Source organism: Haliotis rufescens, unplaced genomic scaffold, assembly GCF_023055435.1.
Source record: "Haliotis rufescens isolate VD_foot unplaced genomic scaffold, xgHalRufe1.0.p SCAF_42, whole genome shotgun sequence".
Taxonomy (NCBI): domain Eukaryota; kingdom Metazoa; phylum Mollusca; class Gastropoda; order Lepetellida; family Haliotidae; genus Haliotis; species Haliotis rufescens.
The window spans coordinates 3,585,005-3,610,621 of record NW_025964135.1 but is presented as its reverse complement, the minus strand read 5'-3'; the positions used below and the strand labels follow the sequence as shown (position 1 = coordinate 3,610,621).

Genomic DNA, 25,617 nt, shown 5'->3' with positions numbered 1-25,617 from the left:
ACTATACTTACTACTAGCCCGGTCTGACTGTGTTCTGGCAACTAGCCCGGTCTGACTGTGTTCTGGCAACTAGCCCGGTCTGACCATGTCCTGGATACTAGCCTTGTCCGACTATACTTACTACTAGCCCGGTCTGACTGTGTTCTGGCAACTAGCCCGGTCTGACTGTGTTCTGGCAACTAGCCCGGTCTGACCATGTCCTGGATACTAGCCTTGTCCGACTATACTTACTACTAGCCCGGTCTGACTGTGTTCTGGCAACTAGCCCGGTCTGACTGTGTTCTGGCAACTAGCCCGGTCTGACTGTGTTCTGGCAACTAGCCCGGTCTGACTGTGTTCTGGCAACTAGCCCGGTCTGACTGTGTTCTGGCAACTAGCCCGGTCTGACTGTGTTCTGGCAACTAGCCCGGTCTGACTGTGTTCTGGCAACTAGGACAGTCTGACTATACTAAATACTAGCTTAATGACCTACCTGCGTCCCCCATGTGTTCCATCACCCAGTTCATGGCTGCCTCCACCCCCGTGTTCTTGGTGTTGTACACCGCCTTCCGACACCCATTGGGGTCAAAGCCCATCTCCATCAGCTGGCCCACAGTGGCTTCATCTATCTCTATTGCTGGAAGGAAGGAGGGACTGACATGTAGACAGACAAATATATTGATTGAAGGAGGAAAAAAATAAATGAGTTGGTTGGTTTGTTGATAAACGCCACACTCAGCAATATTCCAGCTATATGACGGAGGTCTGTAAATAATCCAGTCTGGACCAGACAATCCAGTAATTGATATCATGAGCATCGATCCACGCAATTGGGATCGATGACATGCTTTAACCAACTCCGCGAGCCTGACCACCCGATCCCGTTAGTCTCCTCTTACGACAAGCACGGTTGCTGAAGACCTATTCCACCCGGGATCTTCACGGGTGGTATAAATGAGATAGTTATTGGTAACATAATTGTCTTGAAGAGGCCAAACAGATTTCATGCTGTTTTTCTGTTTTTCACAAATAGCTTGGTTATGTGGAATTGAAAGATACCCAGCATGCGTCATTTATTGTCCGATGTATTTTCAGACAATTGCCATGTTCACATGTTTCCTTCTCTCCTTGCTGGACGAAATACACATGACAGGAAAAGTATGTACATATGCAATGAACATTTTGTTCTTAAATAAATATATACATACTGAGGAAAACAAATAAGGGAACACCATTTTATCGCAGTGTCTCTTTATTTATTCCCAGATTTTTACCCACAGTGACATCCCTAGCTTGGGAATAAAACCTGGGAAATAATAAAGGAGCACTTGTATTTTCTGATTCAAGTGTTCCCTTATTTGTTTCCCTCATTATATTTAAAAAATTTAGTAAAATCTAAATATTTTTTACATTTGTATACTTATCCTGCATTACTCCGTATTGCATTTACTGCTATGTTTGACAGAGAGACGAACTGTGTGAGATCCAGCTGCTGAAGAAAGTTGTCCCAACCAGCCCAGGAGGCAGCGCCCTCTCACAGTCGGCACGTGACCCGGAAGTCATGACGTCACACAAAAAGACATAACTGCTTTAAACATAACATCTGAAACTTCGTGGGGAGGTAGCGTAGCGAAAGGGAGGGCACTTAGACTTCGTAATGCAGGATAAGTATACAAATGTAAAAAATATTTAGATTTTACTAAATTTTTTAACTTATCCTGCATTACTCCGTATTGCATCTTTATCAGACGGCTTGGCCGGTGGGCATACTTGCAGGTGTGAACCATATTAAACCCTCGTCAAGGTCCGATGAATCCGCACCGCATACAAGTGATGACCGGAACATCTACGACCATTCCTGTCTTCAGGAAACAAGAGTCGATGCAAAAACGAAACGCCCGAATAGGTAACCGAAATACAATGAGGCGTGTAGCCAAAATATATAACTTACCGAAGAGCGAAAGCGAAACGCAGTAGAACCTAGAGCTAATCTGAGGTGATAAACACCAGAGAGTTCGACGGGCCCCGCTCGGGGAATCGAAGAATCAGCGGCGTCGGCGGCAAAATCTACGACCAATCCCAAGAGCGAATGCGAAACGCAGGAGAGCCCTCTAGGCTGGAGGCAAGGAACACCGGTGAGGTCGACGGGCACCGCCCAGGTACCAGAGAAGCAGCGGCGTTGGCGTCGGCGCCGGTGTCCACATCTACTACCATTCCTGTCGTCAGGAAACGAGAGTTGATGCAAAAAGTAAAACCCGGATAGGTGACAGCAATAGAATGAGTCGGGTAACCCAAAACTAAAACTGACCTAAGAGCGAATGCGGAACGCAAGAGAGCCGTCTCGTCTGGGGTGATAAACACCAGAGAGGTCGACGGGCCCCGCTCAGGGTATCGGAGAATCAGTGGCGTCGGAGATAGATGACCTGTTGGGCTACAACCAGGGACCAAAACTGTGAACGCCGGCGACAACTTTCAAGGCTACATCACGGAAGTAGTGGTTGGTGAAGGCGGTGTCCGATCGCCACGAACAGGCTTCCCTGAACGACGGGATGGAACAGTATACCGTGAAGAACCAGTGTAAATACGATCGCCCTGATCTCATTTTATTTCAGGTAATAGCCTTTGGGGGGAGGGTCCAATCCGGCGGCTCATACGCTTTAAGGATGACCGCCCGGAGCCACAGGGAAAAGTATTCCGGCTGACCAACGACAGCGACGAAGGGGAGACCGGCAGAAAAAGGTGTTTCCTAGACTTGCGGCAGTCTTTAGATCGTAGAATAACCTTCAGTGCCCTTACTGGGCATAATGACGCTCATCCTCATCCTCGGCACCCGCACTGGACGAGGGGGGAGGGGACAAGGAATGATCTATCAGGCTGTCCTGGGAGTTGAGTCTTTACGCTGACGTCCCAGTACGGTCCATGATGAACGGCGCCCTGGGTACCGCATTCGAACCGGGCATGGGAGACGTCGAGGGCGTGCTGTACATGGACTCGAGCGGCAGTAGTCAAAACCAGTAGAAACACCCGTCTTCTACTTAAGGTCGTAGAAGGAAGACGAGGGGAGTGGTTCGAAGGGCGTTGAAGACCACATTCAGATCCAACGCAGGCGGTCCAAACTTGGTCTTCAGGTCTTCAAGACTGAACGAGCGCAGCCAGGCCCGTAGGTCGGGAATTTTCGTCTTTCTCCGATCGTCCGGGATGGCCAGAACGGAGTAGATGGCGACCAGGTATGTGGGGGTGGTAAGCCCTTCAACCGATGGGTGCTACACAAGTACAGAAGGAACTGATCCAGGATCTGCGGTGACGCTGTCATCGGATCCTGGTGTTTGTCAGAACAAAATGCCTGGAACAAGCATCATTTATCAGCATACAGTAGTCCCCCTGTAGATGGACGGTGGGCTGAAGCAATAGCCTTGGTCGCTCTAGCCGAATAGCCCTTGGCTTTCTGCATGTGTGTCAGGCGTGCAGACGATAACATGCGGGTATGAGGGTGTGGCTTCTCATTCTAACAGACCGTGTGGATGGAGCAGAAGGTTGGACCACACCGGAAGTTCCAGGGGTTGTCTCTGGCTATGTTTCGGAGGTCGATAACCCAACTTCTGGCTGACCAATAAGGCGAGACCAAAGTCAATGGCAGGGGTCGAGTGGCCTGGATCTCTGAAGAACCGTGGGAGGGAGAACCGGAGTCGGAAAAGCGTACGCGCGTAATCCTTCTCAGGAACGATGGAAGGCTTCGACTGCCACAGCGGTCGTATCCGGCACAGGTGGAATGGAAGACGACAGCTGGCCACATTCAGATATGAGGCAAACAGATCTAGGGTTGGGGTGTCGACCGTTTCACATAGTCTGGCCCGAGGCGCCGGAGAGCGTGAGGCGTCGGAGAGCTTGAGGCGCCTGGAACGCCGAAGAAGGTGATTCTCGGGTGCGCCGGTCGAGTTTGTGGCGCCGGGAGAGGGGCGAGAACTCTGGGTCCGCAAACACCACACTACGGTGACGTCGTCAGTGGACACGATCAACAGGGCGTGACCGAGAATGCACTGTCAGCAAGTGCCGTCCTGGATAAGCATTTATCTCGAGGCTGTTGCTGTGCCAATGGTGTTGATCTCTGGATCACAGGTGGTCACAATGTGGGCTGGCGTGGGCCACTAGCCACTGACAAGGTGGCAGGGGAGGTAGTCAGCAACAGGGGTCTGCGATTGCGTACCGTCGGTACGATTCGGAAAAAGGTGTGATCGCCTGCGAGCCAACCTCAAGTAGACGAAGTAAACCAGCTTCACAATCGACCGCCGGGGCATCGACGTAACCGGGTAGTAGGAAGTCGAGGCAATATGGCCATTGCACGAAGTAATGAGATCGTTTTCATCCCTGAAGCGGCGTATAAGTACTCCTGTTCTTATATCGAGGTGACGATGGAGGACGACAACACGATACGAGGCAGGTATGCAACAGGGGTCAGTGGGACGGCCGAGGGACTTTAAGTATCAAATCGACACTGTGTCCGGTAGTCAAGGCGGAAGATAGGAAGGTGTCGTAGTCGAAAAGATCAAACCGGACGAAGGAAGGCGATCTCTTCCATCCCTTGAACGCCTATAGGCGCTATCGTTCTTATAGCGAAGGGTTGATGAAACAAGGTTCCTCGTGACAGCCGTGTTGGTAGAGGAGGTCTATTGTTTCCAACATCCGTGCATGGATGGACTGCGACAGGCGCCTGGTTGAGTGGTATCACCAAGCGTACAGGTAGACATGGAAACCAATCTGTAGAAATACATGGCACCCCTTGCCATGGTAAGTTGACCTAAATCCGGTCGGAGTTGTTGACAGTCCGAGTACTTGACACGTGACATGTAAATCACTCTGCGCAGTAGCCGAGAAAACCGCCTTGGAGTCGGAACTGAGGTGCAAACTCCACACACAGACAATCCTCAATGAACTGTGTGAGAGACGATCAAGTGGTGTACCCGAGTTTTGCGATAAAACACGGAACCCCATGGGCGTCGTGCAAAACCCGGGGAGCGCCGAGGAAGAGTCTCTCTCAGGAACGCTGGCGCTAGGGTAGGGTAGAACAGCGTTGATGTCTGCGATGTCGACGAAGTAAACTCTTTGTAAGTGGATGTCGTCGTCGAATCTGATACAGACGCTGTTCACATGACGCTCTGTTTCGATGGAAACCCGCAGGTCATCTCTCCGGAATCATAGCGCTTTAAACGACGGGATTATGGATAACGTCTCAGTGGGCAAGTTGAATCAGACCAACTGTCTATTGGTTGAAATGATTCCACCCAGGAAGTAGAACGATATTTACGATCCCGAAGACCGACGGGAGAGTAGCGAAAGGAGCGGCGACAGTTGTTTCACCATGCTTCTCCGTGTGACGAGTTATGAGACGGCAGCAAGAGAAGAGGGCAGTGGCGCCGGGGAGGCGATTGCCGATGATGCCCCTTAAGCCGCAGTAGAAGATCGGATGGTCGGCTCGTTGATCTGAGCTTGATAAAGCTTGTTGATCTGAAGCTTGTTGAGCGCCGAAGACATCAGAGGATGCGGAGGCGCCGGAGCGCGGAGACATCAGCGGCGCCGGTGGCGCCGAGTCATCGGAGGCGCCGAGTCAACAGCTTGTCATGAACAAGTCATGAAGCTTGTTGAGCGCCGAGACATCAGCGGCGCCGAGTCATCAGAGGCGCCGCTGGCGCCGAGTCATCAGCTTGTCATGAACAAGTCATGAAGCTTGTTGAGCGCCGAGTCATCAGAGGCGCCGGTAGCGCCGAGTCATCAGAGGCGCCGTGTCATCAGAGGCGCCGGAGGCGCCGGGAGCGCCGAGACATCGGAGGCGCCGGGAGCGCCGTGGGCGCCGTGTCATCAGAGGCGCCGGAGGCGCCGCGTCATCAGAGGCGCCGTGTCATCGGAGGCGCCGGGAGCGCCGTGTCATCAGAGGCGCCGCGTCATCAGAGGCGCCGGGAGCGCCGTGGGCGCCGTGTCATCAGAGGCGCCGGGTCATCGGAGGCGCCGGGAGCGCCGTGTCATCAGAGGCGCCGGAGGCGCCGCGTCATCAGAGGCGCCGAGGCGCCGGAGGCGCCGGGGGCGCCGGGGGCGCCGGAGACATCAGCGTTGACGGTGTTGGAGACCGTGAACGGTCGTATGTCGTGCCAGGGGAGGCAGACTCTACGTTGGGAGCGCTGGAGCCGCCGGTGGAGTAGGAGACTGTGAACGGTCGTATGTCGTGCCAGGGGAGGCAGACTCTACGTTGGGAGCGCTGGAGCCGCCGGTGGAGTAGGAGACCGTGAACGGTCGTATGTCGTGCCATGGGAGGCAGACTCTACGTTGGGAGCCGCCGTGAAGCTCCGCTGAGCGCTGCTGCCGTCAACGTAGGTGGGGGTCGACGAGCACGTTGAGCGAGGTGTGTCCTGGATACTCGCATGAGCTGAAGGATCACAGCTACGAATGACTGCAACATCGGCACTGCCTTGTGAAAGTACAGGGCGTCGTACAATCACGGCAGAAAGGGGCGGCCCCGACCAGATTTGTTCCCGCGGAAACAAGTGCAGCGAGGCAGAAAATCTGGAATTTAAGCAAAACATAACTATGTGGCAAAGCCACAAAGTGCGGGAAGCATAATGTGTGGCCAATCACAAAGTATGGGAAGCATAAAGTAACTCAAAAACAGTATATTTTATTAAAGTTTATGAGATAAACAAGTACGCTAAAAGGGAGCGAAAAGGCAAAGCCTTAAGCAAACACGTAACCATGTGGCAAAACCACAGAGTACGGGAGACATAATGTAACTCACAAACTTCGTATTATATTGAAGTTTATGAGAAGAAACAATTACGCTGAGAGGTAGCGAAAAGGCAAGGCTTTAAGCACACCAAAACAACATACATAAATGAAATGTTTTACCCAAGCCAAAGAGAGAATTCAAAACGCAGAACACGACATTACGTGGCCACGTGGTGAATGGCCAAAATGGCGGGAAAGAAAACAAAATGGCGGGAACAACATTGCGCCCGTAAATTACTGTGACGTGAGCCACAGACGAGCGATAAACGTTACAATTTACGAATGGGAAGACCCTAAGGTCACGGCCCATATCAGGTAACAATGTAGCAGCATATAATGAATGTAGAAACACGCAAAATATAAAAAACAAATAATAAGCTTTAATTTCCACAAGGGATACAAAGTACGTCCGTCCGTGGAGGTGACAAAGCAGTTATGTCTTTTTGTGTGACGTCATGACTTCCGGGTCACGTGCCGACTGTGAGAGGGCGCTGCCTCCTGGGCTGGTTGGGACAACTTTCTTCAGCAGCTGGATCTCACACAGTTCGTCTCTCTGTCAAACATAGCAGTAAATGCAATACGGAGTAATGCAGGATAAGTTAAAAAATATAAAGTTTACCTGGTTGTGGTGCTTGTTCCTGAGGTAACTCTTCTTCCCCTGCCCTGAGACCTTCACCTCTCAAGGCAGAAATGTCAAGGTCATCTGGCATACCCAAAGACACATCTGTGGAGACAGAGGCAAAGAGTGGAACTTTCAAGTCATTCAAGATTTATCTTTAATAGCATAACTGTCTGTGAATGTTTTTTCACTCCAGTCAGCGATTTGATCACTTAAATCCTATAATCTCGGTATCTAGGTCAATAAATATGCAAATGAGGTCACCTAGCAGGAACTACTTTCAGGCTCCATACATCCAGGTGATGTCTTCTTTCTCAGTAACCTACTGAATAACATTCCCAATATGCTGAGATAGGCGTTTCTGAATGTGTTGCTGAAACACAGCAACTAACATGGCTGCTAGTCATCTGGCACTATAGGAGTGAGTATTGTTTTACACCATTTTTAAGCAATATTCCAGCAATGTTGCTGCGGGGGACACTAGAAATGGGCTTCACACATTATACCAATGTCGGGAATCGAACTCGGGTCTTCGGTGTGACGAGCAAACACTTTAACCACTAGACTACCCCACTGCTTGTACCGTTAATCCGACATTGTTGGTTGCATATAATTATGTCGGATTAACGAGTATGTCAGATAAACAAAATTAGGTAGTATCAACAAAACTACTGTTACGGACTGTATGACTGATTCAAAATACTTTTTTAAGCATAGTCTAGAATGGAAGTCGCTAATTTGAAACTAGTGCCTCAATGCTTAAGAAAGCTGCTTTCTTAGTGGCTAATGTCGACAGATGATACAGAGATTATAACCTTTATGTGTTTCTGTACCCTATACTAAGAATGTAAAATATGTATTCCTAAGATATGACATACGATAAGGAAACACAATTGGCTAATAAGCTCTATTTAATCTGGCCTGGATCCTCTTGGATCACTGAAACGTCAAAGTTGTTCCAACAATACAATGTCTTACCTAGCTTTTTAGGGACCCAATCTTCACCTATGGTAAATTTCTTCATCTGTACAAATAAATAATCTGGGAATGTCCGTAACCGAGTTGTTCTGAAACAAACAAACAGATCATTACAACCTAATTTTGTCTGAACGAGTGGATATCGTTAAGTGAGTGAGTGAGTATGGTTTTACGCAGCTTTTAGCAATATTCCAGCAATATCACGGCGGGGGACACCAGAAATGGGCTTCACACATTGTACCCATGTCGGGAATCGAACCCGGGTCTTCGGCGTGACGAGCGAACGCTTTAACCACTAGGCTACCCGACCACCCGGATATCGTTAAGAGACGCATCAGCCATGTCGCAGATATGTGCAGCTAGATACATGAAGGGCTGGTTCTATATAGATTAAAAAAGAGACATGAACCAATTGTTTCCTTCATGCTGCTGCAGTGTCTTTCCATGCAGTGTCCGAAATACCGTATTCGACGTAATAAGCGCCCCACTCTAATAAGCGCCCACGGCGACATTTCTAATATGCTGGCTTGTGAACAATCCCAATTAGCACCCCTTCCGATTGATCAATGTACACAAGACTTATTTATTTGCGTATAATATGCACTCATGTGTAATATGCACACTTAATTATGGGCAATTAAATTCATATTTATATAAACACTTTAGGCTGTCAGCATAAACCACGAAATTTATCTTTCAACTCTGTTCTTTTTCACCAAAATAATATTCTAATAAGAGCCCCCTATTTCTAATATTGAGAGCACCCTGGACGCTTATTTCGTCGAATACGGTAACTGCTTGCCCTCCTTGCCATGGCTGGTAACTTTTCTGTCAGGCTGCATGAAATTTTCGCCTCTCGACTCTCTGGCAGATAATTTTAGGCCAATTTACGTATTCAGTTGATTCTTGTTGATTCTCAAGTAATTATTCAATTTATTTCAATATAATCAAGATGCGATTTGTTTCTTATTTTTCACAATTTTGCAATGCTTAAACTTGCATTGCATATTTGTAACAACCACTTTTTCTCAAAGGAAAATTTAAACCCTAGGCTCAACAATTAACTGTGCTTGAATTTTGATGGACAACAACCCATTGGCATGTTTCAGGGAATGGCATAGCATTGGGGAGATCTTGCTTGTTATGTGTATAATATTCTTGTGTAATTTTCATCCCAACACTTACTTGTGAGCTTGAGTCTTTGCCTTCAAGGCAGAGCTGTAGAAATCATCTATGACTTCCACTGCTGAGAATGCTTCTAGACATGCAGACAGTGAGATACGTGGCCGGACTATTGACTTGGGATCTCTGAAACATTATGAAATTATCGGCAAATAATGTGACGTCAGATGAACTCATATTTGGGACACGACAGGGTGTCTCGTGCATCAAACTGTCGAAGAAGTCACCTCACAGTCCTGAAGAATCCCTCGTCATTGAATTGTTTATCTGCATAAATTCACAGTTATTTGGTTTAATATTGAGCAGGAACGTTTGCAGAATTCGTGTTTTAGTTGTGCCACACAACTAACGTGCACAACTGCATTGTGAGTGAGTGAGTGAGTGAGTATGGTTTTACGCCGCTTTTAGCAATATTTCAGCAATATCACGGCGGGGGACACCAGAAATGGGCTTCACACATTGTACCCATGTCGGGAATCGAAACCGGGTCTTGGGCGTGACGATCGAACGCTCTAACCACTAGGGTACCCGATCTCCCCCAACTGCATTGTGAGAAACACCCCGTGAGAACAGTCCATGGTACTGATACTGGCAACAGTGTTGGGAGGATGGATGGATGGATGGATGGGTGGGTGGGTGAGTGAGTGAGTGAGTGAGTGAGTGAGTGAGTGAGTGGGTGGGTGGGTGGGTGGGTGAGTGAGTGAGTGAGTGAGTGAGTGAGTGAGTGAGTGAGTGAGTGAGTGAGTGAGTGAGTGAGTGAGTGAGTGAGTGAGTGAGTGAGTGAGTGAGTATGGTTTTACGCGGCTTTTAGCAATATTCAAGCAATATCACACCAGGGGCTTCACACATTGTACCCATGTCGGGAGTAAATATATAGAGGTGTTTAGTTAAATATCAATGTTCACCAATGTTCATCAACAGACAGCACTGCAGGACAGGTTGGTGTCGTGTTCAGGAGAAGTACTCACATTGTTTCTTTCTTCTCTTCTAATTCCTTCTTTCTGGCTTCATAAGCTGCCACTTCCTCTGTGAAGGTAAATATGAGGATTGATTGGTAAATTCTGAGTGTCACATTAAAGGAATTGTGTAAGACTAAAAAAAAAAATGAATTGGTTCACAGGCAATGGCTCTTAAAAATATAGTTATGCAAATGTGTGAACAGCTGATTGCTATTCCTAGCTTATTTTACGAGACAAATACATTTGTAATCTTAACCTCTGCGTATGGAACATTGTCCGGCATACAGTACATCAATTTCATTAAAATCAGATCTGAGTTCTCGCTATCGCTAAACAAAGATCTGAGGACATCCCATTACGGGTCACGTCAGAACGACCTTTCATCCGACAAATCAAAGCGTCGCTTACCAGATCATGAGAGTGACAGTCGGAATGTTTTTTCTAATCATGCAAACGTTAACACGGGGTATTCCCAATGACTGATTACGTCATAATTATCGGCTATCTCTCACTTCCGTGGGATAAACATTTGAACGGAGGAGGCGTTGCACAGTACGAGGGAAGAACTGCCATACAATCTCAACTATATATTAGATATTCCAGAATGTTCGTTTGTTCAGTTTTCAAAATTTTAATGTCGAGAATTATGTCAACATATTATTATAGTCTCAAATGGAAGTCGCTAAGTTGTAAAGAGTGCCGCAAAGCTCGAGAAAGCTGCTTTCTAATTGGCTGATGCCGACTTCTTGTTAGTCATTTCAGTGGACAGTCAAAGTTCGCGAAAGGTCGTTCTGACATGACCCGCAATGGGATGTCCTGAGATCTTTGTTTTGCCGCAGCCAGAACTTAGATCTGATTTTAATGAGATTGACAGTACACAAAAACCATTGAATTTTTCAAATCATCATGTCTAGTGATGTTTATCGCAAATTTCATGTTTTCATTGACTAATTTGTAAATGACAAAATAAGCACACAAACTCCTATTGCCGCCATGACCATCACACAATATGCACAGTAAAGCAGTGCGCATGTAAAGTGAAGTAAATACACGCTATAATGGATCACATTGTTTTTTAAGTATTGTTGCATTTCACTGCCGGAGTTGTGTGTTTGAGATGTGGAATATTTAAAGAATTTGTTTTTGAAAATTGAAATCAAAATCGAAAAGGTGAGGTGGACTTTATGATGATCGGGCAGTGCCTGAGAACCAAAACTATTATTTCCTTTCGCCTAATAGTGAAATCTGTTGTTGTGGACAATACAGTGAGTGAGTGAGTGAGTTGGGTTTAACGCCGCTTTTACCAGTATTCCAGTTATATCGTGGCGTGTCAGCTTAATGTGGGAGGAAAGCCCGAAGTGATGCAGGTCTCAGACGTTTACCACTTTGGTGAAACCCAAGAGCACGGGTATGGTGCTGACAAACCTAGAAACATAATCGGGCGAACCGGGATTCGAACCCACAATCATCGGTTTCTGGCGTGCCCAAGGGACGCAACTCTGCACAGTGAATCGCGGCGCCTTAGACTACTGGGCCACCCGTGCCCCCTGTGGACATTACATGTCATAGAGGTATTTCTACAACAACTTGAGTCACCTGAACAAACTGTTTCACTGTGACAAGTCGGTAAAGCAAGCAGGGTTCTGTATCTGTCTGCAAATGGACAAACGTGAAGACCATGCAGTGGAGTGACAAAGCCACCCAATCCCCAGCTTGGTGTGACGAACGTAAACCTCGGGATCTTACCTATATTGGTGGCAGCCTCCATGGGCACCGGTAACGCCAGACAGTAGTCCTCTCTCGTTGTGTACTTGACCTTCCCTGACCCCCCACACTTGACCTTGTCCTCAATTTCAAACCGGAAACATTCAGCTGGATTGACATGCCCTCTACTGTTACGCTGGAAGAAGAAAGGTCATGCCGTCACATTGTTTATGAGTGAGTGAGTGAGTGAGTGAGTGAGTATGGATTTACAACGCTTTAAGCAATATTCCAGCAAAATCAAGGCGGGGCAGTGTTCCTGCTTTTGAAACATCCAGTCCTTGTGGACTGATAACTCTAAAAATTACCAGTCCCCTCTAATTTTTGCCAGTCCCAACTTTCAACAAATAAAAAAACTATTTGGTTTTAATTCTTTGAGCATCATGTTCAGTGCAAAGATGTTATCTCTGAAGTAATTTAGTTAGATCTATACGTCATTCGCACAAACTTCAGTCAGAATTTTCTCTCTTTTTCTTAATATTTCGAGACAATGTCTCCACAAATGGATATTTAACCTAGAAATAGACAAGGGGAAACCCTGATGGTAACAGACAAGCTGACTTTGTTCGAAAAATGTACTTCACCGATGTTTTGTTCAACAACAAAGATTTATAAGGTACTATATTTGCCGTCCACAGGGACTGGCAGTCACATGAATTACCAGTCAAAGCCTAATTTTACCGGTAAAAAACTGGTAATTCCCGGTAAACAGGAACGCTGGGCGGGGACACCAGAAATGGGCTTCACACATTGTACCCATGTGGGGAATCGAAGCCAGGTCTTCAGCGGGATGAGTGAACACTTTAACCAATAGGCTACCCGACCGCCCCTATGATGTTATGAAGATTGATGAACAAACATCATTGGTGATTGCAAAGTAGCATCTACTAGAGAAGAATTCCCTTTGTTAAGATTGACAATGCAACTGTCAGATGATGATAAAATAAACATTATTGCAAATATAGTAGTGTGTGACTAATACAATTTCAATAGATGACATATAATAATTCTAAAATGAACTTGTTCTAACAATATCACAATGGCGAGACAATCCAGTGGTTGACTGACCCTGATCCTCTTCGAAATTAGTTGCCTCTTACAAGCTTATAAATAGTTGACCTATTCTAACATAGGTCCCCTGTGGTAAAGCCCTGCTGTCCCCTGACACCAAACGGGGTCCCCTGGAACTGAACGTGGTCCCCTGGTACTGAACGTGGTCCCCTGGTACAGAACGTGGTCCCCTGGTACTGAACGTGGTTCCCTGGTACTGAACGTGGTCCCCTGGTACTGAACGTGGTCCCCTGGTACAGAATGTGGTCCCCTGGTACTGAACGTGGTCCCCTGGTACAGAACGTGGTCTTCTGGTACAGAACGTGGTCCCCTGGTACAGAACGTGGTCCCCTGGTACTAAACGTGGTCTTCTGGTACAGAACGTGGTCCCCTGGTACAGAACATGGTCCCCTGGTACTGAACACGGTCCCCTGGTACATAGGGATGAGAATGGATACTTTCCTTTTCAGCTGAAACTTCTTTTCAATGGAGCCTGGTCCATAATTTGGGCGTGTTCATGGGGGGTCGCTAAATTTCATTTCATTCTCACCCGTTGACCATACGGATGTCGCCCCCGCTACTGAACATGGTCCCCAGGTATTATTTGTTTTGTTGTTTAACGTCACACTCAGCAATATTCCAGCTATATGACCGCGGTCTGAAAATAATCAAGTCTGGACAACCAGTGATTGATATCAAGAGCACTGATCCACGCAACTGGGATACGACGACATATATCAACCAAATCAGCAAGCCTGACCACCTGACCCTGTTAGTCGCCTCTTACGACAAGCATAGTCGCCTTTTACGGCATGCATGGGTTACCGAACGGTCTCCTGGTACTGAACCGGTCCCATGGTACTGGATGGTCACCTGGTACTGAACAGTCCCCTGGTACTGAACAGTCCCCTGGTACCGAACAGTCCCCTGGTACTGAACGGTCTCCTGGTACTGGATGGTCACCTGGTACTGAACAGTCTCCTGGTACTGAACGGTCCCCTGGTACTGAAAGGTCCCCTGGTACTGAACGGTCTCCTGGTACTGAACGGTCCCCTGGTACTGAAAGGTCCCCTGGTACTGAACGGTCCCCTGGTACTGAATGGTCCCCTGGTACTGAACGGTCCCCTGGTACTGACCTCGATGAATGTGAGGATATGAAGGAAGAACTCCTGTGCATCTTGTTGCCTCTTGGTGGAGAACTCTGGATGTCCTCGTCCAACCAACGTCTTAAACATCTGTGGCCGAATACCCGTTGGTGGCTGGGGGGGGAAAACAGAAAAATGAACTTTGATATAAACACAATTAACATGATGAAGACAGGACATTCTGTTTATTCTTTTACCATGTTGACATGGTAAATCGAACTATTAAACCAATTGTACTTTGTACAGTGCATCAGGGCATGCTGGCTAGGAACTAAGTGAATGAGAATGGTTTAAGGTGAGGTGAGGTGAAATGGGGTTTAACGTCGCGTTCAAGATTATTGCACTTATATAGCAACATGCATGCACGTGTGTGTGTTTGTGTGGCTGCTTGTACTAGTCCGGACTGATGCCGATTTATAGTGCTAGCTCACTGAGATACCATGCCGCAGTTTAACATAAATACCCCACTCAGACACAGTATACTGACTCCGAGCCGACCAGTCCTTGTTTTATCCCCTTAATGCCGAGCGCCAGACAGGGTAACAACAAGTACCATCTTCTAATGTCTTTTGGTATGACGCGGCCGGGGATTGAACCCCGGACCTTCCGCTCTCCGGGCGGACGCCCTACCATTAGACCACGGAGGCGGCCCGAGAATGGTTTACTGGTACTTATAGTAATCATGTGGGAACTCAAAACAGGGCATCTGACATGAGAATGACAAGTGAAAGCAGTCACCAGCCAGATTCCCTCTTATCCCTAAGAACAAGAACACTTGGAGAGGCGGTGAGGCGGTCAGGTGATAAATGTTGTTTGTTTGTTTGATGTTTATCGACATACTCCGCAACATTCCAGCTATATAATGGCGGTCTGCAAATAATCAAGTCTGGACCAGACAATCCAGTGATTGACATCATGACGGAGCTACAGATAAGCTTCGTATTTGCGTAAAATACACCTAAAAATGTTCAAAACCCAATTACTTTCAGTTACCTTGCGTACAGAAACACTTGCAGTAAATGAAAAACTCAAATGTATAAAAACACCATACGTAAATACTCAATGAAGCTTTTACAGTATGTGTACAAGGGAGTTAATTTCAGAAACTCAATTACGAGCTAATTTACTTTCCGAGTCAAGCCTATAGTTAGACCCGTTATATACATCTAAAACACTTTCATATTTTTTTATAAATCTAAAAATGTTCACTTATTTTGGGAAAAACCCAATAGAGTGATGAATAGGTGAGTGAAAAAATATTAGTTACCCTATGAGAAATGTAATATCCCAATTAAAATAGAAACCTTCGAGTAAAAACTCAATTGCTCAAAATGTTATCTGGAGCTCTGTCATGAGCATTGACCAATGCAATTGGGATACAATGACATGTATCAACCAAGTCGAGAGCCTGAGCACCTGATGCCCGTTAGTCGCCTCTTAGGGCAAGCATAGTCGCCTTTTACCGCAAGCATGGGTTGCTAAAGACCTATTCTACCCCGGATCTTCATGGATATCGGTGACATAGTGACATGCATACACATGTGTAAGTGTGGCTTCTTGTACTCGTCCAGACTTATGACACCTTGTAACAATTTAACAATAGATACCCCACTGACTGAGTGGGTTAGATCGCTGACTTTGTGTGCTGGCGATTAGGTGCCTCACTCTGGCAGTGTGGGTTCGATTCCCGGACGGGACTCAACCCAAAATGTACTGGAATCTGTACTTTACTCAGAAAGTGTTATCCCAAATATAACGTTTGTTACATTCATTCAATGTGATTCGACCGTTATGATGTGTCAACTCACGGGGACGAGCTGTGTACTGGATTCTCCATCTACTGGGGGCTTGGAATAGTCCCCTGACAACAGACCATGAGCTAACTTAGCCCTGCAAGTGGAGAGATGAACAACATTCAATCACTGAACACATGTATTGATGATCTTATTCATACCTACCTGTTATGCAGGAGGGTAGGTAGGTAGGTTTGTTGTTTAAAGCCGCACTCAGCAATATTCCAGCTATATGACGGCAGTCTGTAAATAATCGAGTCTGGACCAGACAATCCAGTGATTAATATCTTGAGCATCGATCCACGCAATTGGGATCGATGACATGCATCAACCAAGTCAGCGAGTCTGACTGCCCGATCCTGTTAGTCGCCTCTTACGACAAGCATAGTCGCCTTTTATGGCAAGCATGGGTTGCTGAAGACATATTCTACCCCGGATCTTCACGGGTCATGCAAGATGGGACAATCTCTTGTATTACTATATTAAAAAGATCAGTAGTTGGAAGACATCATAAATGGTGAGTGAGTTGAGTTTAACGCCGCTTTTAACAGTATTCCAGTTATATCACGGCGTGTCAGCTTGATGTGGCAGGAGAGCTCCAAGTGATGCAGGTCTCAGACATTTACCACTTCAGTGAAACACACAAGCACGGTGAGGTGCTGACAAACCTAGAAACATAATCGGGGCAAACCGGGATTTGAAGTCACGATCATACATTTCTGGCTTGCCAAGGGGCACAACTCTGCACAGCCTTGCACAGCAAATAGTGTTGCCTAGATGACTGGGCCACCTGTGCACCTCATTGGGGGTAGGTCTGTATTACAGTTATGTAAGAGTGAAGTCACTGGAAATGTTGCAGTACAAAACCAAGAAAAGTCTACCTACAAACTTTCATAGTGAAGCCAAGGAGGCTAAAGTCACGAAAGTCTCACCTTAACATCAGACGAAATATGCGTGATAGGTAAATGTAAGAGCCCTACTCAAGGGTGAGATGGGCTTCAACACACAAGGCGTGAAGTGTGAGCCAAGAGCGGTGAAGTCCATATATCGCCCGCAGTCGATGCACTTTACATGACAAAGTAAAACTGTGAACCAAGGTTTGTTCCCCTCAAATCTGAATCAAAACATCCAGCCTTGGGGCGATGCCGAAACAATGGACATAACACACCCTCGTGGTATAAAAAGAAACATGTACCTCTACTTAACATAATCTGTCATTCATAAACTGATGGTGAAAGGAGTGAGTGAGATTTACGAAATGACTTAACACAGATAAGATCATCCACAATTCGCCAACAACATTATTCTTTGATTGAATTCCTGGACTCGATCGTAGCGCCACCTGCGGCTATTACGAGTTATGTCCCTTCTATGCCTCTCCTATGGACCAATCATATTCCACCCCTCGTATCACTTGCATTTGCATCAAACAAAATGGCGGCGCCAAGTCAAGACGATCTGATCGATAATCAAGATCTATATGATGATAAACAAGTCTCACAATGCAAAGTGCATCAAATGATGTGAGCACCTTGATAAAAAACATGAAAAGATTTGGAAAATATCTTTTGACAACGAGTTGGGCTTTGCAAATCCTGCCATCGACTGAAATGTGTATGACAATTTACAAATCGGATTTTGATTTAGTTGCATGATTTGATTAGACCATGCATAAACTCGTTAGTCCAGCCAAATTGGAGCTCCATAATACCAGTGTAGTTCGGCAAGGGTGGAAACTGGACTTTTATAGTCAGTTAACTCCCTTGCCTCGGGAAGATGACAATGATCAGCACATCAGGGAATGTCTGTGCACAAACATTTGACCTTGTACCTCATCAACAAACACCCAGTACTTACATTTGAGCATTGAAGTCTCCAACAGGAATGGACGGTGCGGACTGGAATATGTCCTCCTCTTTTGCATAATATCTGAAACAGAGTGTCATGTGTCAAAGTTTTTTGTCAATTAATATTTCTTGGTTGCAAAGCATGATTTTGACATTGTGAGATTCCCCTCGTACCACACCACACGAGGCATGATTACATCACTCGTCCATGTTGTTCTATCTGAGGTGGGTAGTCAGTTATCTCCCTTGCCTCGGGAAGATGGCAAACTGGACGTTTATAGTCAGTGATCTCCCTTGCCTTGGGAAGATGGCAAACTGGACGTTTATAGTCTGTTATCTCCCTTGCCTCGGGAAGATGGCAAACTGGACGTTTATAGTCAGTTATCTCCCTTGCCTCGGGAAGATGGCCAACTGGACGTTTATAGTCAGTTATCTCCCTTGCCTCGGGAAGATGGCCAACTGGACGTTTATAGTCAGTTATCTCCCTTGCCTCGGGAAGATGGCCAACTGGACGTTTATAGTCAGTTATCTCCCTTGCCTCGGGAAGATGGCCAACTGGACGTTTATAGTCAGTTATCTCCCTTGCCTCGGGAAGATGGCCAACTGGACGTTTATAGTCAGTTATCTCCCTTGCCTCGGGAAGATGGCCAACTAGACGTTGATAGTCAGTTATCTCCCTTGCCTCGGGAAGATGGCCAACTGGACGTTTATAGTCAGTTATCTCCCTTGCCTCGGGAAGATGGCCAACTGGACGTTTATAGTCAGTTATCTCCCTTGCCTCGGGAAGATGGCAAACTGGACGTTCATAGTCAGTTATCTCCCTTGCCTCGGGAAGATGGCAAACTGGACGTTCATAGTCAGTTATCTCCCTTGCCTCGGGAAGATACCACTGATGCAACTCAATGGTCGGACTCAAAGACTTGGTTGATTGTGTTTCATTGTACCGAGAAGGCAAGGGACACAGCTGCCATACTGTTGCCTGGCGTCAAACAACAAACAAAACAAAAAAAATCCTAGCGAACAAATAACAGGAGTTTATATCACAAACAGTGTCTGCAGTCAAACCAACCTCAGCATCAACTCTTATCTCGCATATGTCATCATTAATCTGTACTGCAAGGACTCACCTTTGTTGGAAGTCAGGTATCGTCATGACGACCTGCATGAGAGAGTTCATATAACAACTGTTGCCAAGGTTACGCATCCCGGTGTATCCCGGGCCATACATCGGCGTAAGTTTACTTCCAGCCTCCTGGATGACGTCCCACTCCCCAATCTTCTGATTCAGGTCAATCTCCAGCTCCAACATCGTCTTCTCAGTCTGTAACCATGGTTAAACACATTTACACATACCAGGAATATTATACAATATAACCAGAGGACATCACCAGAAACATAAGAATAAACTTCTAGGGAGTGGTCAATCATTATAGACAGGATGGAGATTGGGGGTGAACAGATGCATGGCCGCACCACATGGTTTTATCCCGCAATACAATACACAATATATTTTTTCTGTATCAATACAAGATGTTATACTTATTATTTTTTTATTATTTTGCTTTTTTCTTTACATTTGTTTGTTTGTTGTTTACGCTGCACTCAGCAATATTCCAGCTATATGACAGCGGTCTGTAAATAATCGAATTTGGACGAGACAATCCAGTGATTGACATCATGAACATCCCACGTGACTTTAACTATTAATACTTTTTGGGAGGGTTGCCAAAAAAACACACACACACACATATTGAGTACTCATGTACCCAAATCCACAATCGAGTCCTCACCATTTCGCATAAGTATGATTAGTATTATAATCATTAACGATCAGTCGCGTGCAAGATGAAAAGGGAGACAACTCCCTTTGTCAAAAGGAGATGACACATCTCCCTCATCATCATGTAGTCCTACCTTCTGCATGGCGGTGATGTTGATGCCGAAGTGTGCCAGGTGCTTGGTCAGATGGGGATCCAGAACCATGTCGTCCTCGTCATACGAGTACACGTCTAGGAGAAACACAGAGCCCGACATTAGTGGGGGGATGTAGCAACTATGTAGTGGTGACCATGTTGTCTTTGTCAATGAATACATGTCTAGGAAGAATAGATAGATCAATGTCGTCCTCGTCACATGAGTACACGTCTAGGAGAAACACAGAGCCCGACATTAGTGGGGGGATGTAGCAACTATGTAGGGGTGACCATGTTGTCTTTGTCAAATGAATACATGTCTAGGAAGAATAGATAGATCAACACTAGATCAATGTCGTCCTCGTCACATGAGTAGGCGTCTAGGAGAAACACAGAGCCCGACATTAGTGGGGGAATGTAGCAACTGTGTAGGGGTGACCATGTTGTCTTTGTCAAATGAATACATGTCTAGGAAGAATAGATAGATCAACACTAGATCAATGTCGTCCTCGTCACATGAGTAGGCGTCTAGGAGAAATACAGGACTCGACATTAGTGGGAGGACGTATCAACTGTGTAGGGGTGACAATGTTGTCTTTGTCAAATGAATACATGTCTAGGAAGAATACATAGATCAACACTAGAATGTCTGGTGGGAGTAAGAAGCAACTATGTTGGGGTGACAATGTCGTCCTCGTCATATAAGTACACGTCTAGGAGGAAGGCAGGGCTCGGCATTAATGGGAGGACGTATCAACTGTGTAGGGGCGACAATTTCGTCCTCGTCACATGAGTACGCGTCTAGGAGGAATGCAGGACCCGACATTAGTGGGAGGTCGTATCAACTGTGTTGGGGTGACAATGTCGTCCTTGTCATATGAGTACCCGTCTAGGAGGAAGGCAGGGCTCGACATTAGTGGGAATACGCAGCCACAGTGCACAGTAATGCTGTATGGTATTACCATTGAAAGGTGAGAATCCGAGATAATATTCAGCCCCACAATAGATCCGAGCAGGTAAGGGACACCACTCTGCACAGCCCACCTTTAATCTTATTAATTGTGATGCAATGTGACCTGAATTTCAGCACTGAAATTCACTGAAAATGTTCAAGTGAAAGTAATCAGACACAATGTATGTGTTGAAGGCGACTCATTCAGAATATGATACACCTGACACAAGCTGTCTGACCTAGAGGTTCAACATTGCTGTTCTGGTCACAAATAAATCAATTTTAAAGTGAGTGAGTGACTATGGTTTTATGGCTAACAATATTCCAACAATATCACGGCAGGGACACCAGAAACATTGTACCTTGTGGAGAATCAAACCCGTGCCTTCAACATGACGAGCAAACGCTTTAACCACAAGGCTACCCCACCACCCCAAGTCAGTTTTTAAACACACACACGACACATTGAATATACATGATAAAGAATTATTCACCTTAAAAGCATGTGTGATAAAATTTGTCTGGACTCTCTGCACACCTAGACACAGACCTGTTTTAATGACAAAATACTCATAAAGACATCTAGGAAGTGACTCCTAGTCACAGTTGAAGGCCGTACCTGCACCGTCAGGGGTGATGGTCCCTAGCTTGACAGCCAGGGGATACTTGCACTCTGCGAAGTGGTCCACGGCGTGGTTGTTGCCGCCACTGCCATCAAAGAACTTGCGGCCACAGAGAATGGATCCGTCTGTGAGGTTGAGCCAGAGGTTGGTGGTGAGGTCACACCTCTCACACTTCCAGCCACTGGGGGGGATCTTGCGGCCAGTGTCCAGCTGTAGCAGGTCGTCCGCATGTCTGGACAACAAGACCGCACAATAAATCAGGGGCAGTTTAACTGCTGGCCCGTTGGACAGTGGCCAATTAAAATTACAAAGAGCTAGCTGAAACATAAAGTAGATGGCCTCTCTGGGTAGTCAAAATATCAACCATTCACTGTGTATGTTTAATTTTTTTAATTGGATTATCTCGGATGAATTATAACCGGACGCCATTTTGTAATGTTGTGTACAACATTTTCTTTATTTGCTCATAAGACGCCATGAAATGAGGCAAATGGAAGCCAAGATTAATCTCAGAGAGCAGGAAAAAACGTTTAAGGGGTGAAGAGTTTTAATATTTTCAGAGCCCCACTAGGTGGCTACGCGATCTCAGGTTCAGCCACTACGCGGCCTTCACCACCAGTTGTAGCTTGTAGTATGGAGAAGGGCCAGTAACTTTTAAAGGAGCAAGCCCTGCTGGCTACATACAAATTTGTTGTGAAATCTACCCCTGCAAAGGACAGCGCCTCTACATGCTGAGCTGTGCCTACAGATTTACCCGATTCTCAGGACCCGTGAAGATTCCGGGGTAGAATAGGTCTTCAGCAACCCATGCTTGCCGTAAAAGGTGGCTCTGCTTGTCGTAAAAGGCGACTAATGGGATCGGGTGGTCAGGCTCGCTGACTTGGTTGATTCATGTCATCGATCCCAATTGCGTGGATCGATGCTCATGATATTAATCACTGGATTGTCTGTTCCTGACTCGATTATTTACAGACCCCCGTCATATAGCTGGAATATTGCTGAGTGCGGCGTTAAACAACAAACCAACCAACCAACCAACCTGATTCTCAGATAAGTGTGTTTGTTGTTTTGGATGTTTCTAATTTAATGCTGCGGTCATCAATATTCCATCTACATCGCTTTGGAAAGTGACATTCAGTGGCAAATTGGGGGAAAATATTATTTTGAGAAAAATTGGGATATTATTAAAAAAAATCATTGATCATAAAAAAAGGGTATTTCAGCAAGCCAAAATCGGCAGTAGGCCCAACTCCCTCCCTCACTCCCATCTCACCTGGATTTCTGTCGGATCTCTCCATCCCATGTTCCTGCCATGGCTGCTGCTTCTTCCAGCTTCCAAGCATCCTCGGCCATCAGGATGGTGGCCACGGAGATCTGGACCTGCAGGAACAGGCATTTGTAGTTGGAATTGACAAACAGGGTTCAATATTCTCCATTAGCCAGGTATTACCTCCATCGCAGTATAATAACACTCTGGACTCGGACTATGTCAGTCATACATTTTGTATTTGAATAACACTATGTCATGCACAAAAGAATTTATGTGGGAAGATGGCGATATGTCACTTCCCAGATGAAGCTAAATTAGCCATAGCAGCATATTGCTCTAAGACATTAAAACTTATAGACTGGGGAGGACATTTCTAAAACCATAACGGTAATTCTTGGATGAAACAGACAGAATCTAAAACAATTGAAGGATGGGCTCCTTATTTAAACAAGGTACTCAAATATCATTTGTTTGTTTGTTGTTTGACGCTGCAAAGGCAATATTCCAGCTATATGACGGCGGTCTGTAAATAATCGAGTATAGATCTATGCAACTGGGATATGATGGCATGTATCAACGAAGTCAGCGAGCCTGACCACCCAGTCCCCTTAGTCGCCTCTTACGACAAGCATAGTCGCCTTTTACGGCAAGCATGGGTTGCTGAAGACCTTTTCTAACCTGAATCTTAACGGGTGAACTCAAATAAGCAACCTGACTGACTTATTGTTTTACTTGCAACACAAATGTTTAATCACAGCTGAAAACAGCCATCAAAAACATTTGGCAAAAAATGGGTTGTTACTGAATATTATCGTTGCTATAGCTATTTTGACCTATATATTTGAAAAGAGTACAAATAACATCTGTACTAAACAAGTCATCTGTTATAAACATAGTAAAATAATATTACATAAAAACTGGTAATACCTGCTGGTTATTTTTGTTCAACTGTAAGTCAATATCACATAATACCCCTGGAACCAGCTTGAGTGAGTGAGTTGGGTTTAACACCGCTTTTAACATTATTCCAGTTATATCACAGCGTGTCAGCTTTATGTGGCAGGAAAGCCCCAAGTGATGCAGGTCTCAGACGTTTACCACTTCGGTGAAACCAGTGAGCACGGGTATGGTGCTGACAAACATAGAAACATAATCAGGGCGAACCGGGATTCGAACCCACAATCATAGGTTTCTGGCCTGCCCAAGGGACGCAACTCTGCACAGCGAATCGCCGCGCCTTAGACGACTCGGCCACCGTGCCCCCTGGAAAAACCTCGAAGTAATTTGACATCCATATTCAGGTTGGTATGAAAGTAATCACACTAGGTGCCATCACACTAGTTTCAGATGGAGATGCTTGTAACAGTAACAATTTATCCTCCTGCCATCCAAAATCTGAGTCTGTGTTTCGTAATTTCTCAATATATGCCCAAACAGTTCTCTTTCAGTCCTGACATTTAAACATATGCGGAGTGGGCAAGTGGTCAAAAGTGCCAGGTGCTGAGATCGTATCCTGCTAGGCACGGGGTTGTTAGTCAACCTTGGGACCAACAATGTGTACAGGTCCTTACAGTGTTGTTACTACTCCTAGTGTACAGTACATGGCAGATGACCAGATGGTGGAAACATGAATACGTACATACACCCGAAACACAAGTGTCAAAACGTGTGTTGTCACCCTGGGCAAGTGACTTATTTCAAATGTGCCTCTGTTCACCCAGCAGGGATTGGGTACCCAATGTGAAGTGTATGTAAAAACCTTCTAGCGCCCCAGGCAGCTGAGGTTTTATACTCCCCAGGGTGTTGAGAATGATAACTGAAATGGAAACGGATCAACTGGTCGGGGAACAAATCAAACCGCATTTGAGCAGATACTGGTACCTGGATACCTGCAGTATATAAATGTATAAAAACATAATATATAAAAAAAACCATGTAAAGATGACTTACAGCATCAGGGAGATCTGGGTTTGGCACAGCGATCTCGAGGTGGTTCGGCATCACCACAACGGAGGTCGTCTCCTCGAAACGGAACTTCTTCTCATCCACTTGAAACCCTCCCTCCACTCCTGGAGACAAAACATCAGTAACCATGGTAACCATCTTTTAACATACTAACAGAAAAAAACATATCTTTTCTTCATGTAAAGTTCAATAAAAACATATTTATTCAGAAAGTAAATAATGCATCTTTGAATTCATAAAGACATCTCCTTGACTTTACATCTTTCCGATGAAAGAGAGTTAACTGACTATTAAAGTCCAGTTTCCACCCTTGCCAAACTAGGCTGGTATTATGGAGTTACATTTTGGCTGGACTAACGAGTCTATGCACAGTCCAATCAAAATCGTTGTGCAGATTTCAGTTGATTGCAGGATTTGCAATGCATGTACACCGCCAGATATTTTTTTAAATCTTTTAATGTTTTTAATCAAGGTGCTCACGTGATTTGATGCACTTCGCCATGTAAGACCCCTCTTATTACAATATAGGTGTTGATTATCGATCAGATCATCTTGACAGGGCACCGCCATTTTGTTTGAAACAAATGCAAGTGATACGAGAGGTGGAATCTGATTGGCCCATAGGAGAGGATTAGAAGGGACATAACTCGTAATAACCACTGGTGGCGCTACGATCGAGCTCAGGAATTTCAGCTTAGTTCGGCAAGGGTGGAAACTGGACTTTTAAAGTCAGTTAACTCTCTTGCCTCGGAAAGATGTGACTTTAAGACATACATGTGCATGCTGAATCACGATGCATGATTTGGCAGT

The 25,617-nt window shown here is 45.7% G+C and overlaps 1 protein-coding gene across 1 annotated transcript in view; it reads right to left on the bottom strand.

The window, feature by feature from the left end:
• The window catches only part of LOC124148205 (ubiquitin carboxyl-terminal hydrolase 5-like), a 43,013-nt gene that overhangs the window by 11,901 nt on the left and 5,495 nt on the right, over positions 1 to 25,617 (bottom strand). Inside the window, exons 4-17 of the mRNA XM_046519183.2 lie at positions 24,793 to 24,911; positions 22,846 to 22,952; positions 21,569 to 21,804; positions 19,999 to 20,093; positions 19,212 to 19,405; positions 18,095 to 18,166; positions 16,253 to 16,334; positions 14,436 to 14,558; positions 12,235 to 12,388; positions 10,498 to 10,555; positions 9,533 to 9,655; positions 8,348 to 8,436; positions 7,370 to 7,474; positions 473 to 616 (exon numbers count right to left, since the gene is read on the bottom strand). Coding sequence (XP_046375139.2) covers positions 473 to 616; positions 7,370 to 7,474; positions 8,348 to 8,436; positions 9,533 to 9,655; positions 10,498 to 10,555; positions 12,235 to 12,388; positions 14,436 to 14,558; positions 16,253 to 16,334; positions 18,095 to 18,166; positions 19,212 to 19,405; positions 19,999 to 20,093; positions 21,569 to 21,804; positions 22,846 to 22,952; positions 24,793 to 24,911 — 1,701 coding nt within the window. The remainder of the gene's footprint in view (positions 1 to 472; positions 617 to 7,369; positions 7,475 to 8,347; positions 8,437 to 9,532; positions 9,656 to 10,497; positions 10,556 to 12,234; positions 12,389 to 14,435; positions 14,559 to 16,252; positions 16,335 to 18,094; positions 18,167 to 19,211; positions 19,406 to 19,998; positions 20,094 to 21,568; positions 21,805 to 22,845; positions 22,953 to 24,792; positions 24,912 to 25,617) is intronic.